General features: G+C 43.9%; 2 protein-coding genes across 2 annotated transcripts in view; both read right to left on the reverse strand.

The window, feature by feature from the left end:
• Nucleotides 1–1,889: 1,889 nt before the first annotated feature.
• nppcl (natriuretic peptide C-like) lies at nucleotides 1,890–2,986 on the reverse strand. Its single transcript, XM_076279345.1, has 2 exons — nucleotides 2,882–2,986; nucleotides 1,890–2,189 (listed from the first exon to the last, which is right to left on the reverse strand). Exons 1-2 carry the CDS (start codon nucleotides 2,984–2,986, stop codon nucleotides 1,890–1,892), a joined length of 405 nt encoding a protein of 134 aa, XP_076135460.1.
• Nucleotides 2,987–7,458: 4,472 nt separating this feature from the next.
• ncapd2 (non-SMC condensin I complex, subunit D2) overlaps nucleotides 7,459–13,725 on the reverse strand; it is a 55,133-nt gene continuing 48,866 nt past the window's right edge. Inside the window, exons 31-32 of the mRNA XM_076279697.1 lie at nucleotides 8,344–8,454; nucleotides 7,459–8,212 (exon numbers count right to left, since the gene is read on the reverse strand). Of these exons, the coding sequence (XP_076135812.1) occupies nucleotides 8,130–8,212; nucleotides 8,344–8,454 (194 nt within the window). The 3' untranslated portion in view covers nucleotides 7,459–8,129. The remainder of the gene's footprint in view (nucleotides 8,213–8,343; nucleotides 8,455–13,725) is intronic.

Here is a 13,725-nt window from a genome sequence, read left to right on the forward strand (position 1 = left end):
TTTCCTTTGATGTCCTCAGTCAAAGTGGTTGAGATGAAAGACACCTGTGGTACCAGGCAAACTGTGTTGTAATATCCACACGACGCTGCACTATTTAGCATCCCCAACAAACAATATTGTGGTATCCTCAGTCAAAGTGTAGTGCACACTAATCTTGGATGGGGAAATTTTGAGATTGGTTTTACCTCCTCAATAGACCCTCAACCCTCTCTATGACTATTTTTAGTTGATAGCAATGGAACAGCTGAGATGGGTAAAGATAACCAGTTTCTTTCTCTTTGGTTTGAAGCTTTTAATGGTGATTCAGTGATGACTCGCACACCATCTCAGGAAACAATAACAATGTTATTAGCAGCAGGATTTGCTGCAATTACACAGATGAGCCAGTTCTATGAAGGTGTATTGATTAAATCCTCAAATCCAAACCACACACTTCATTATGCTCTTAATGGATCTGCGCTATTTTTGAGTGAAATATTCAGTCTGGCATACCTGCTTCATTAGATCAGTGTTTGTCACGTGGAAGCAAAGTACACCATCCCGCGCAGAAATATTAGCCGAGGGGTATCTAGATTCTGCTTCATATAATCCCTACCTTCTGACATTCAGATGTGGAGTAAATAGAATCTTCTGATTCAGTCACCAAATGCCAAGGAGGTGTCATTGCTGTGTAATGCAAACAATTCCCTGCAGGGATGTATAACTATATTATATAAGTATATATACTTTTTTGATCCCGTGAGGGAAATTTTGTCTCTGCATTTAACCCAATCGGTGAATTAGTGAAACACACTCAGCACACAGTGAACACACAGTGAGGTGAATCACACACTAATCCCGGCGCAGTGAGCTGCCTGCTACAACGGCGGCACTCGGGGAGCAGTGAGGGGTTAGGTGCCTTGCTCAAGGGCTCGAACCGGCAACCCTCCGGTTACAAGTCCAGAGTGCTAACCAGTGGGCCACGGCTGCCACACAAGTCATGGTGTTCGTAAAGATAGAACTGGACTGGAATTATATTGATATGTCAGTTTTGGGTTCATAATTATATTGATATGTTTGATATGTCAGTTTTGGGTTCATAATTAAATTGATATGTCAGTTTTGGGTTCATAATTATATTGATATGTCAGTTTTGGTGAAATATTCCTGCTGGCGTGGTGAGCCTTCTTAGAAGGACAATATTAATTTACTTTAAACAATAATAGGAAAGAATGTGTAAAGATAAAACTTCATTACGACATCATTTTCCAAATCCTTTATTCATGCACAATATAGAGAAACATAAAGCAAACCTCTGTGTAATGTTTATTATTAATCATGCATTTGACTCAAAATAATTCTGGATATTTAATAGTTTTTTTATACCATGAAGATCCACATATGAATGGCCAGAGCACTACATGTTATCCTCTCCAAATGCATTAACGTGAACGAGATTTCATTTCACATCAGCACAGCGCAGCCGACACAGAGACAAGCAATACTTCACCGCTTTACCATGGAAACTAGACAGACAAAACTAACGGGTCTCCCTGTGAATTGGAAACTTATGTGTGTGTGTGAGTGTGTGAGTGTGTGTGTGTGTGTGTGTGAGTTCCCCTCATCTCTCCGCTCCCTCTGACCGCGGTCAAGTGTGAGTGCTTTACTGCATGTCCAGCCCTCCCACTGCTCTCACAAATACAGTTCATCTGAGCTGCAGACGTCCCTCTAACAGACGGTGCACAAGGAGAAGCACAAGAATCCAAAACATTATTCATGTCCATCATCCTATTACTCTTTAATTTGCTCATTCATCCATCCATCCATCCATCCATCCTTTCATCCATCCATCCATCCTTTCATCCATCCATACATCTACTAATCTCTCCATTCAGGATCCTTTGACTTCTCTAGCATCCCAGTCCACTCATTGACCCGATCCGATCCAGTTTTAGCCCAAAGCAACCACGGTTCCACCCCCTCCGTACACGGTCAGGCACCACTCGCTTCTGATTGGCCAGAGCAGCACGCATGAGGCGGAGCCATGAGTTGTCACTCTGGGGTGGCAGGTCGATCCACTTCGGGTACTCAGCGACCTTAAACCCGGAACTATACACTTGCATGGGCTCCTCAGGTTGGTCATTTGTTAGATTCTCGAGGTCATCGAGGGTCAGGAGATCATTGTAACGGTCAAGGACCTGCTCCAGAAACTGACAGAAAATAGAGAGCAACAGCTTCCACAGTGCTCAACACAGTGTTGAAAACCACAGTTTCTCTTTTCAGAAGTAGCACTTTATTCTGAACATGTCACCTTTGCAAATATACCTACTTATTAACTGAGAATGAGAAAACAGAGAGAATCATCTTTAGGTGATGTAATGAAATGTGCCTCATGTAGGCTAATAATTCCTATGGTGAAAGACCTTTTGATGTAGATGTTGGCTATATTTCAAGTTTATTTAACTAAATTAAAAACAACAAAGTTTATTTATCTAAAACCAAAATGAAGAAACAATCAAGAAAGTACAGAATCACGCAACTAATTTTGAGAATAATAATAATGGACCATGTTTCTTATTTACAGATGACGGTGAGGGAGTGTGCTATGTTTTTCATGTTATCAATCACCATTAGCCTAATTAAGCACCATCACTTTCACACATCTCCCACACAATTTGAAAACAAGGTCCTTAACCTCGATTTGTACAGGTCTTACACAAACACACAAACACAAACACACACACACACACACACACACACACACAGTCCTTCCCATCCAATAGCTGTCTAACAATGTGTGTGTGTGTGTGTGTGCATGACATTTTTAGGCTTAGGTGGGTGAAGTGCTCACATCTCTGGTGGTTTGTGTGTGTGTGTGTGTGTGTGTGTGTGTGTGTAGTACCTGCATGGCATTGTTGGGGTTCGGGGGGTGAAGAGCTCGTGTCTCTGTTGGTTTAAGAGGACTCAGCAGCAGCAGCATCACACAGAGCAGAGCTGGATAGAGCATGATGCTGTGGGAAAACACACATACACACACACACACACACACACACACACACACACACACACACACATTAAGTCCGACCCACAGGCATGTACTCACTTTCTCACACAGCTGTGATCGTGTCAGAACAGTCTCAAATGTTTGCTTTTTTTATCATAGTAATAACATCATAAGGATAAATCTTACAAAAGTGAGACATAAACATTCCTAAAATGGTCTTTCACTGGATACTCAACAGCATGTTTGTGATGCCTCTGATGTTTTTTAATTCAGATGCATTCAGGACAGTTTGGATTTGAATGTAGATCTGTACCAAAGCCCCAAGCTTAGATCACCGTCACACTGAGATGTCCTCAACATGCAGCTTTGAGAAGCATAATGTGGTTTTTCAACAGAGCCTATTTCTGACCTGCTTTCCTCCCCAAAGCTCTCCTGCCTGGAGGGGAGCAGCTCCGTCCTCTATCGGATAAAACACTCTTAGTGGTGACATCTCTCTCTCTCTCTCTCTGAGCTGGAGCCAAAACGGGCATGAAAGAAAAGTTGGGATTCCTTCATGAGACCAGTTCACAAGTGACCTTAATTTATGAATTGTAAAGGTAAACACGTTTATTCCTTTGTTCTTATCTCTGTTTTCAGGTTTTCAAGTCATGTTATCCTATTTCTTGACAAACAACTTCTAAAAGATTTCATCATTACTGCAATTTGTTATCTGGAGTGTGAAATAAATATGTGAGGAATATTTTCGCACAGTGCGAAAGTCGCTAGTCGCACAGTGCTTGTGTTATGAGCTTAAAACAGCAGATAGCTTTAGTCCAGCATCCCAGCCCACACAATCCCATCTGCCTGAGTGCCTACTATTCACCTGCCTTCACTGTCTGAGAGGAATCACTCAGACACATGCACTGTGAAAACCACACTGTAAGAGACATTTTTGTCACTCACCTATTTATTGTTTTCCCCCCAAACTCCAACGATGTTTCAACGGACTCAGCTTCAAGTCTTAGACTCTGCTTTCCATCTCTCCCTCCTTTATGTCTTGTAGGCTATTGTTTTCCCCCCTCTCTTTCTCTTCCCTTCTCTCAATGTCCAATCTCACTTGTAGACACCTGCTGACAGCATCCCCCTCTCTTTCCTCCTCCTCCTTTTGCTTCTAGTGGTGACAGTCTCAGTGGAGTCGTGTCGTGTGTCTTGCACGGTGGTGTGTCTGTTCAGGTTGTGTGTGGGATGCGCAGTGTGTATATAAGCTACTAACCCTCCCCCGCTCCCCACACCCACCCCTTATCCACATCACTCCAGCATGAACACACACACACAGAGTAAAAAGTGCAATCCAGTCTCATTGTCTCAATTGAAATGATGTCATGGCTCAAGAGTGCTGCTCGTTTCTACGGTGACCTGTTGTGTGGGTTGACCATTTAGGAGGTTATCACTTTCTCGCAGACGTGCAATCACCCCCCCCCCCCCCCCCCACCGAGTCTCAGTGAGGGGGCCAACAGTGACCGGTGGCTTGAGGAGCATGCTTTCCGTAAATCCTGTCCTTTTGCACCATGCATTCTGTTTCCATGACCTCACCCTCCTCCCATCCCTCTCCTCCATCCTCCTCTTCCTCACCCACGCAAGAGCAGCGTCGTGCCATCTTCACAACTTGCGCCATCACTTGGCTGTGCGACGGCCCTCACCTGCCTCTCACTAGAGCTCTTAGTGACTCGGCCATCATAGCCAGGCTATGCCCACTGCATGGCGCTATGACTCGGCCATCATAGCCAGGCTATGCCCACTGCATGGCGCTATGACTCAGCCATCATAGCCAGGCTATGCCCACTGCATGGCGCTATGACTCAGCCATCATAGCCAGGCTATGCCCACTGCATGGCGCTACAGTATGACGGGCACACATGCCACAGACGACAGGGATGCTCTGGCACTCGCGGGTTTATTCAGCGCCTGTTGGCACAGAGCCGCTTGGGTGACTGTGTACTCTGCGCTTCTCTTGGCATGAGCAGGGATTCTGTGCCGAAAATAAAACTGCATTCCTTGGGCTGGACTTGTGTGTGTTCCTTTGCTTCCCCTTCAGTCTTAACGGCTGTTTTCCCTCCTGCGGACCCTCTCGCGCTCTCGCTCGCCCCTGTGTGAGTTACAGTCTGTCAGTGCCATCTGCTTTCTGTGCCCCTGGTGGCCTCTCCCAAACAGACCCGCAGCACGACGCCGTCCAACACAAACACACGCTCCTTCACTCCCACACACACACAGTGCTTCAGAAAACATGCAGTTCCAAAACACAATGTACACCTCATCGTAACACACTGCAGCAAAGCTCATCAGATATCAAAACAGAGCACACACAGATTCTGATGCACTTGAGTGATGGTATTGCTTTAATCTGAAGCACATGAGCACGCACACACACACGCACACACACACACAGCGAGAGAATGTGGCCGGACCCATCTGTGTGTTGGTTGGTGCTTGTAAAGCCAGGACAGGCTGTTGGACAGAGGTGTGTTTGAGTAGCCTGGCAGCTGTTGCTTTACAATTCTGTGTGTTCTGCCCCTGGGCCCCTTGTACACTAGTAAGGATCGCACACATCAAATCAAACTGTGCCAGTCCACACACACACACTTACACAAATGAATACACACCAGTACAAACACACCTCATCTCCTCGAGCGGCAAATTTATTCAAGAGCATAATGGTGGAATGATTGAAAGAGCGGCCATTAAAAGCACACCTGTGTCACCTGCTGCCTCCATGCCGCTCCACTCTGAGCGCGAGAAACCAAAAGTTCTGTCTGAAAGTGCAGATGAGAAAAAGAGAGAAAAAAAAAAATTCTATAAATCCGCCTCCACCGCCCCCGATTCCCATCCAGCGCAGGCCTGGCCTCTGTGTCCCCGAACAAATCCTCTCACAGACGGGAAAGAGGAGGAGACGGGGTAATTGGCCTTCATGGTGCTCTCCACGGTCATCCCTTTATGAAAAAAAAATAATAAAAGAAAAACTAGCAGCAAGAAGAGAGGGGAGGAAAGGGAGCGCGTGGGAGAAGAGAGGGATGAGAGAAGTGAGGGATGAGAGAAGAGAGGGATGAGAGAAGAGAGGGATGAGAGAAGAGAGGGATGAGAGAAGAGAGGGATGAGAGAAGAGAGGGATGAGAGAAGTGAGGGATGAGAGAAGTGAGGGATGAGAAAAGTGAGGGATGAGGGATGAGAGAAGAGAGGGATGAGAGAAGAGAGGGATGAGAGAAGAGAGGGATGAGAGAAGTGAGGGATGAGAGAAGAGAGGGATGAGAGAAGTGAGGGATGAGAGAAGAGAGGAAGAGAGGGATGAGAGAAGTGAGGGATGAGAGAAGAGAGGGATGAGAGAAGAGAGGGATGAGAGAAGTGAGGGATGAGAGAAGAGAGGGATGAGAGAAGAGAGGGATGAGAGAAGAGAGGGATGAGAGAAGAGAGGGATGAGAGAAGAGAGGGATAAGAGAAGTGAGGGATGAGGGATGAGAGAAGAGAGGGATGAGAGAAGAGAGGGATGAGAGAAGAGAGGGATGAGAGAAGTGAGGGATGAGAGAAGAGAGGGATGAGAGAAGAGAGGAAGAGAGGGATGAGAGAAGTGAGGGATGAGAGAAGAGAGGGATGAGAGAAGAGAGGGATGAGAGAAGTGAGGGATGAGAGAAGAGAGGGATGAGAGAAGAGAGGGATGAGAGAAGTGAGGGATGAGAGGTGAAGTCAGGCTACAACTACAATGCTGTGTCACCTTGGAGTGAGTGAGGAGGAGGGAGGGAGTGAGGAGGAGGGAGGGAGTGAGGGGGAGGGAGGGAGTGAGGGGGAGGGAGGGAGTGAGGTGGTCTAAATGGAGGAGGATGGACATGAGCAAGTGAGGAGACGGCTGCAGTGAAGGCTGGCGCTATGAGCTGCTCGACAGAGCAGAGGGCTGAGGTGCTGGTGTTTCAATCTAACACTTCCAATTGGCAGATCAGGTTCAAAGTTGATCTCTTCCTTGGCCACTCCGCTAATAGAAGCAGAATCGATGATCGACTCATCAGGCTCAGCAGGCCAAGCGGCGGTCCTCCAGGAATAGCCTCCACGACGCAGATGCGCAAGAGGGCCCGATAAACTGACCGATTATTCTGCACGAAAACAAAAACACAAAACTCGACTTCATCTTTCCCTGCAGATTGCACTTTGGCAGGTCCAGAGGCACAGAGTGGCCGATTACGAGGGCCGCAAGGGAGAGCTGTTACAAGGCCTGCCAAATAAGGCATGACCTCACCGCACTGTACACACAACTGGGCAAACACACTCACATACGGAGTGAGAACCTACAACTCATTTGGAATGAGGCCGCAAGACTGAGACAAGGACATTACTCACAAACAACCTCCCATAGTCTTGGAGCAAGCGAGAGAGAGGGAGCAAGATGAAGACAATGATTGAGTTGGGACACACACACACACACACACACACACACACACACACACACACAAAGATTGAAGACTTGTAAAAACTTAAAATTCAGATTTATTTAAGAGCATTCTGTTAAACCACCAGTTACCAGTTAAAAACGTGAACATAAAAATAAGACAGTCAGTAGAAAGAGGAGGAAGCAAATGAGAAGCTCTCTGGTGGCCCAGAACACAGGGCTCAACAGCTGAGCAACAGGACCATCTTTTGACCCAGGTCACTGCAGACGTAGGTGCTCACAGCATCCAAAGGACTTTTGTGGCGTCTTGCAACTTTTACATTTTTATGGAAAATCATTTACTCAGGAGAGAATAAACATACATATCAACTAACGAACAAACAAAACAAACATAGACAGCACAGTTGTGATGTTCTGCTTTGCTGAAATAATATGCAATCACTCGTCACAAGTGGTCAAAGGTGAGGTTAAGATAATAATAATAATAATAAAAGATAAAAACTGGAGTCTGGCAGCTTTGCTGGTTGGACCCTTAAAAAAGGGTGTGTCTGTTCAGGTAGCGGCTCACAGCGCTGGCTAAAAGCAATGCATGCTGGGATTCACACGATGGCAAAATGCACTGCATGTAAGTCCAGCTCCATCTCTGTGAGCCAGCACTGGAAGCCACTGCATGAACCCAAACGCACCCGATAAAAACAAACATGATTTAAAAAGGAAAGAGAAATGGACAGATGAGGTTCAGTGTCTCAGACGAGTGCGTCGTGAGGACCGAGCGATGGGTGTGGTCACTTTGGGAGTTTCACTTTCCTCCATGATCGCATCTGCAGAAACAGGAGGTAAATAGATAAATAGATAAATAAATAAATACAGATAAATAAATAAATAAATAAATGAAAAAACAGGTTTTCTCTGTTCTGTTTACGATGGTGTTACTAGAGGACGTTCATCTCACCCTCTTCTTCCTCATCACTGCTGAAGACAATGACCTTCTGGGGACGCCGGCCCGCCTTTTGTTTAGGGGTCACAAGGTCACTCTCCTCTGGAACAGCGGATTTGACCCGACCTGCAAGTCAGTGATCGTGAGGGTGGGTGAGCAACAGAGACAGAGGGATGCATATAGACCGGTTTCAGGTCCCTAACAACCGTCGTTAAGGACGAACTCTGAGGACAAGCAAACCCCGAGCCGTATAGCAATGCATTGAAAGAAAGACGCAAGGTGCTTGAAATTTGTTAACTTTTGGCAGAGAAAAGCAGACAGAAATTCCCCTGTGTGGTACAGGAGACATTTCATTTTTTTGTGATATGTCCGTTCAAGGCTAAAAATGTTTAAAACGGCAATAAAGTAACGTTAGGCAGGCCTAGGTGCTAGACATTTGGATACGAAGCATGCATTATGAAGCTACGAAGTTATGCCACAAATGTTATCTTCATGCTCAAGAGGAAAAACTCAAGTCATGTCCTGTAGGCTACATAACATAGGGTAGTGACGTTAACAAAGTGTTTTTATCATATTCCTCAGCATATCATTTTAATGAGAGACTTATGATCCATGAGAACGGAGGCTAACGTTAGCCTACATTTCACGCAAATGACAATATGCAGGGTAGCCTAAAGTTAAAGTTGACACTCCATTTGAGTTGTTTGTTTTAAGAAAGAAGACATGGGCTTGCAAGTAACGTTATTGCATAGGCCTACTATAAGGTAGCCTAGCTTATAGCTAATCCGTCATAGGCTCCTGTCCAGTCAGTTAACATCCAGCACAATGCATTTTGTGCATTGTAACGTTATTTCAGTCAATCGTTCAATGTGTGGCCAGCATAGGCTACTTCAGGGTATATGCAGGAATCATAGAGTTGAATTTACTACTTTTTACTACCTTTTTTACTACCTCCACAATATGTTTTACTACCAACACGACATCAAGCAGCAGCCCTTTTTTTTTGGGGGGGGGGGGGGGGGGGTGGTACCACTTACTACTTGCTATAAGGTATAAATCATAAATATTAGGTACACTAATAATTTCTAATTGTGATCATTAAGTATGGTCATTGTCAATGACAATGTTTTTTTGTAGTGTCGAGGAGTTCAGTTTCAGTTGTCCTTACCTTAACCCTAGCTCTTGAGTTATCCTAACCAGCCCTTAGCCTTAATAAGGTGAATGATAACCTTGGCACAAATGACGCTAAAACACCAAACATGTGTGGTGAAAACACCGACTACCGACTACCCCTCCCCCCCCCCCCCCCCAAAAAAAATAAAAAACAACTCCAGTCTAAGGATAGGCCCAGAAATCTATTTATATGGATAAAGCCATTATTATTGGTATGGTATTGTTGTTGCACATTTGACACAAAGCAGTCCGTGAAAACATGCACATCAGTGGACTGCTTTACTGATGCAAAATTGAAAACTATTATTTCATTGCATTACTCAGCATGGATGCACGATGCTTGCATGATAAATACTTCCCAAAACAACAGTTAGGTAGGTAGGTAAGGATGCCATTTAGGAGTGTAAATCAAGTTTAATCACAATTTGATCAAATATAGATTCTTTAAGCCATTGATTTGATTCTTTTCAATACTTCAAAATGTGTAGCAATGCGATTCGATGCATTACTGGTCTGTTGTCGATAGGAAATTATAGATTTTGGTTAGTTTTCATGGATTCAAATGCCAATATTATAGGCTAAATTATAGGCCAAATACTGAACATTGACTGTGGAATCAAGTAGGTTACAGAGTTTCTTTCCCCCCCTAAAACCTCCTGTCACTAGCTAGATGCTTTCAAATTTAACATGGTTTTAAACTCATATGTTGCAGTTTTCTGTCACTGCAATAAAACTAGCCTATTTGGAATATTTTGTAGGCCTGCTGCTCCTTTTATGAGAACAATTTAACTGATCAAGTTTTCATAGGCTATTGAATGATTTAAATGTGAATGCCATAAACTTAATTCGCCATCAACTTTAGCGTGGTTCTTCACGCAGTTGTCATCTAAATGCAGTGTTTTGTAGGCTATTCAAAGAATTTCACGTTCATCACTCAGTTGTGGTGTAGGTCTGTCTTGAGTGATCGCTGTCCCTTTAAATGTCTGGGACTTTAAATAACGGGACTTTTAAACTGCATGCTGTTTTTGTTGATGCACCGTCTTTGATTCAGTTTTCTACCGTTTTAATACATGATACGCGCACTTGCGTGGTTAAAACTAAGGAATTGTTTTCACTCGTTTTCTTGCAATTACGTAACATTAGATACTAGGTCTAGGTTACGTTAAAAAAATGTTGTCGGTTACTATGTCAGTGACTAGTTCGAACTTTGTTACTGACGGGCTAGGTGGAATTTTATTGCACGGTTCTGGATGATCACAGTCAGATGGCAGCGCTACCGTCAGCTGAACGAAAGCTTACACTAGTCAAGTCCACAGTTGTTAAAACTTCCAGCTGAAGTAGCCTAGTGTAAACTGAGAGAGTTGCCTCCTAACGGAGTGAGTGTAGCCTATATTTTTTAGCTGCTATCAGAGTGATAGGCTAGCCTAGGCCTACATCTACCGCTCCTTTGCTACATGAACAAATATTATTAGATGAGTGACAGAAGCACCGGACACCGGACCAGCAGGCCCATATGATAAACGCTGCTCTGGTAGCCTGCGGTAGGGCCTAGATAGATGACGTGAAAAACGCGAGAGTCGCCGAAAAGCATCCCTGCATCCCTGGCCCCTAAAAAACTCTTCGGATCTGCACGATTCATATAAGTCGCCCAAAGCAACGTGAAGGAGTCACCGAAAAGCGCGTTGTTTGTATCCCTGTAATATCAACTGAAGCAAAAAGGCGAAAATGTTGTTTGTTGGCGTCGCTGATAGGCTGTCAACCACGGAACTCTACACAGTTTACTTCTACATCATTGCTATCGACTCCGACTCACTCAGGTCCTGTTAGCACGTATATATTTTTTAATTAGGCAAGATGCAGTTAAAACATGTAGACACAAATATTAAGCAAAAAATGTAAAATCATATATTGAGGTGGTGATGAAAAATGTACTACCAAGCAGGGTAGGAATTTCACGGCGGCCACGACGGCCATGGCCGTCGTAGCCCCTTGCATTGGCCGTGAAGCCCGTTTGAAAATCAGAGGTTTACAGGCCACGGTGGCCTTGGTGCCCCATTCTTTCAATATTCTGCTTTGCGTCCTACTAATAGCGATTTTTAGTTAGCCTGTGGCCTGTCAAAATAATCTTAGCATTCACAGTGCAAATTAATTTAGTCTTTTACGCAGTGGAGAAAGTGACAGCGCAAGAAAGTGCGTCCAATTCACCCATTCTTCTCAGTTGAACTACTCGCGAAGTAGCCTACTCATCACACAGACATCACAAGTATCACATGAAAGAGCTTTTTCTCAGCTTTTAAACGATGTTAGCCGCTAATTGCTTTGTTGAACGGTTCGCGAGAAAAGTAGGCCTAAATATAATTCAATTTAATCATACATTCTACTGAAGGTTTTGCGTCCCATGATCTCCCTACCCATTCATCTCGGTGGAATACTTCACGAACCCTTCTTTTAACACATAACAAACCATATATGGAATAAACAGCAGACCTTACCGAACACAAAAGTGTAAAGCGGTCCCCTGTACAGTTAGCCGTTCCAGAGTAATCTAGTTTTGAATTTGCAGTAAATTTCGACATGCATGGATGTCTCCAAATTTGGGCTTTGCGTTTTACAATGTGTTTAAATTGTTCCACATGATTTCATAACGGGCCAAATACAAAATAAATGTTACAAATATCGCCTAGATATTGGTAAATCATAGGACAGCTGACTAAGAGTTTGTGAAAGCATTTGATCACAAAATGCATGCATCTAGGCTATTTGAATCTCTTAAAGCTGAGCTGTGCTTAAATTGTTCAATACATGATTTCATAACAGGCCAAATATAAAATAAATGTTATATATAGCCTAGATATCTGTAAATATTACATGATCAGATGATTTACAGTTCTATGTAATATGTCATGTTTCATGTTTTTGTAATGTTTCATACAGTGATGCAGGTCTACTGCAGTGAAAAGGCTAAATACAACTTTGATCATTTTTATAGCCTACTACTGTATAGTTAACTTTGGCCTTGGTGCCCTGACATGTGGCCTTTGTGCCCCCACCAAATATGCCCAACTGAAGGCCAAGTGGCCTTGCCCCCAGAATGGTGAAATTCCAAGCCTGCTACCAAGTCAAATTGCATTTATTACCTTTTACTACCTTTCAAGGGCCTTAATTTTGGTAGATTCTATTTACTACCTTTTACAACCGCGCGGACACCCTGTACTTTATCAAAGTAATTATCCTCTGACCTCAGGGGGAAATGATTGTCCACCCCTGTCATTATGTGCCCTTTGAGTAGGTAATGTTCTCACTAAATCTAAACTAATTGTTTGTGCAGTCGAAGCCCTAGTTCTAACGTTAACATTAGCTTAAGCCTAACCTAACTTTACAGTGACTGGTAGACTTGTAGTCAAGACCGCCTAAACCGAGACCAAGACACTACCAAGACCAGAGGGTATCAAGACCGAGACCAAGACGAGACCAAGGCCAAGACAGACTGAGTCAAGACCAAGACAAAGTCGAGACGAGACCGAGACCAAAAAAAAAACAAAAAAAAACAGCTAGTGAGCTAGTGTTACACCATAACTTGCATCAACTGAATAGGAGCAGCGTACTGGGGTAAGAGGTTCAGGTTTAAATTCAATTTAAAGGAGAATTCCGGTGTGAAATTGACCTAAAGTGTGTTGAAACATGATACCGAGTGTGAACGTATGTCTCATAGCCCACCTCGGCTTGTCCCCTGCACTCCTAAATCTGGCGCTAGTTAGCCGATGCTACCAACAGCTTTTTCAATGGTGGTGCTTCGGCATCGGGCTAGCCATGCAAATAAATCACTGTTTTACACCATTTACGAGGCTCAATGTATCTCCACACTTCATTGGTAGACTTCCGAGGGCCCTGACATTTAAAACAAGACATTGAGAACTTTGAAAAATCACTGGTAGTTTACTTACAAGACTATTTATACAGACAGTATCTTCACGAAGTTTAGCGTTTGCAGCCATCTTGAATTTAGATACGATAAGTCGAGCAACGAGTAAGAATGAACAGGTATGATAAGGGATCAGATTCCAAAAATAATTTGTGGAAATGCATGGATTCCAGTTGCTGCTACTGGAAGAAACTGGAATCCATGCATTTCCACTGAATTATTTTTGGAATCTGATCCCTTATCATACCTGTTCATTCTTACTCGTCGCTCGACTTATCGTGACTAAATTCAAGATGGCTGCA

The sequence above is a fragment of the Alosa pseudoharengus genome, unplaced genomic scaffold (genome assembly GCF_046254945.1).
Source record: "Alosa pseudoharengus isolate Yale_2024_CS ecotype anadromous, Long Island Sound unplaced genomic scaffold, YU_APseudo_1.1 YU_APseudo_1.1_scf_12, whole genome shotgun sequence".
NCBI lineage: Eukaryota > Metazoa > Chordata > Actinopteri > Clupeiformes > Clupeidae > Alosa > Alosa pseudoharengus.

What these genes read in the sequence shown, in the direction of transcription:
- nppcl (XM_076279345.1), bottom strand. Translation starts at nt 2,986, where the DNA reads ATGCTCTATCCAGCTCTGCTCTGTGTGATGCTGCTGCTGCTGAGTCCT. An exon ending in ACCCCAACAATGCCATGCAG is followed by an intron (nt 2,190 to 2,881) that starts GTACTACACACA and finishes ATTTTCTGTCAG; the next exon opens with TTTCTGGAGCAGGTCCTTGA.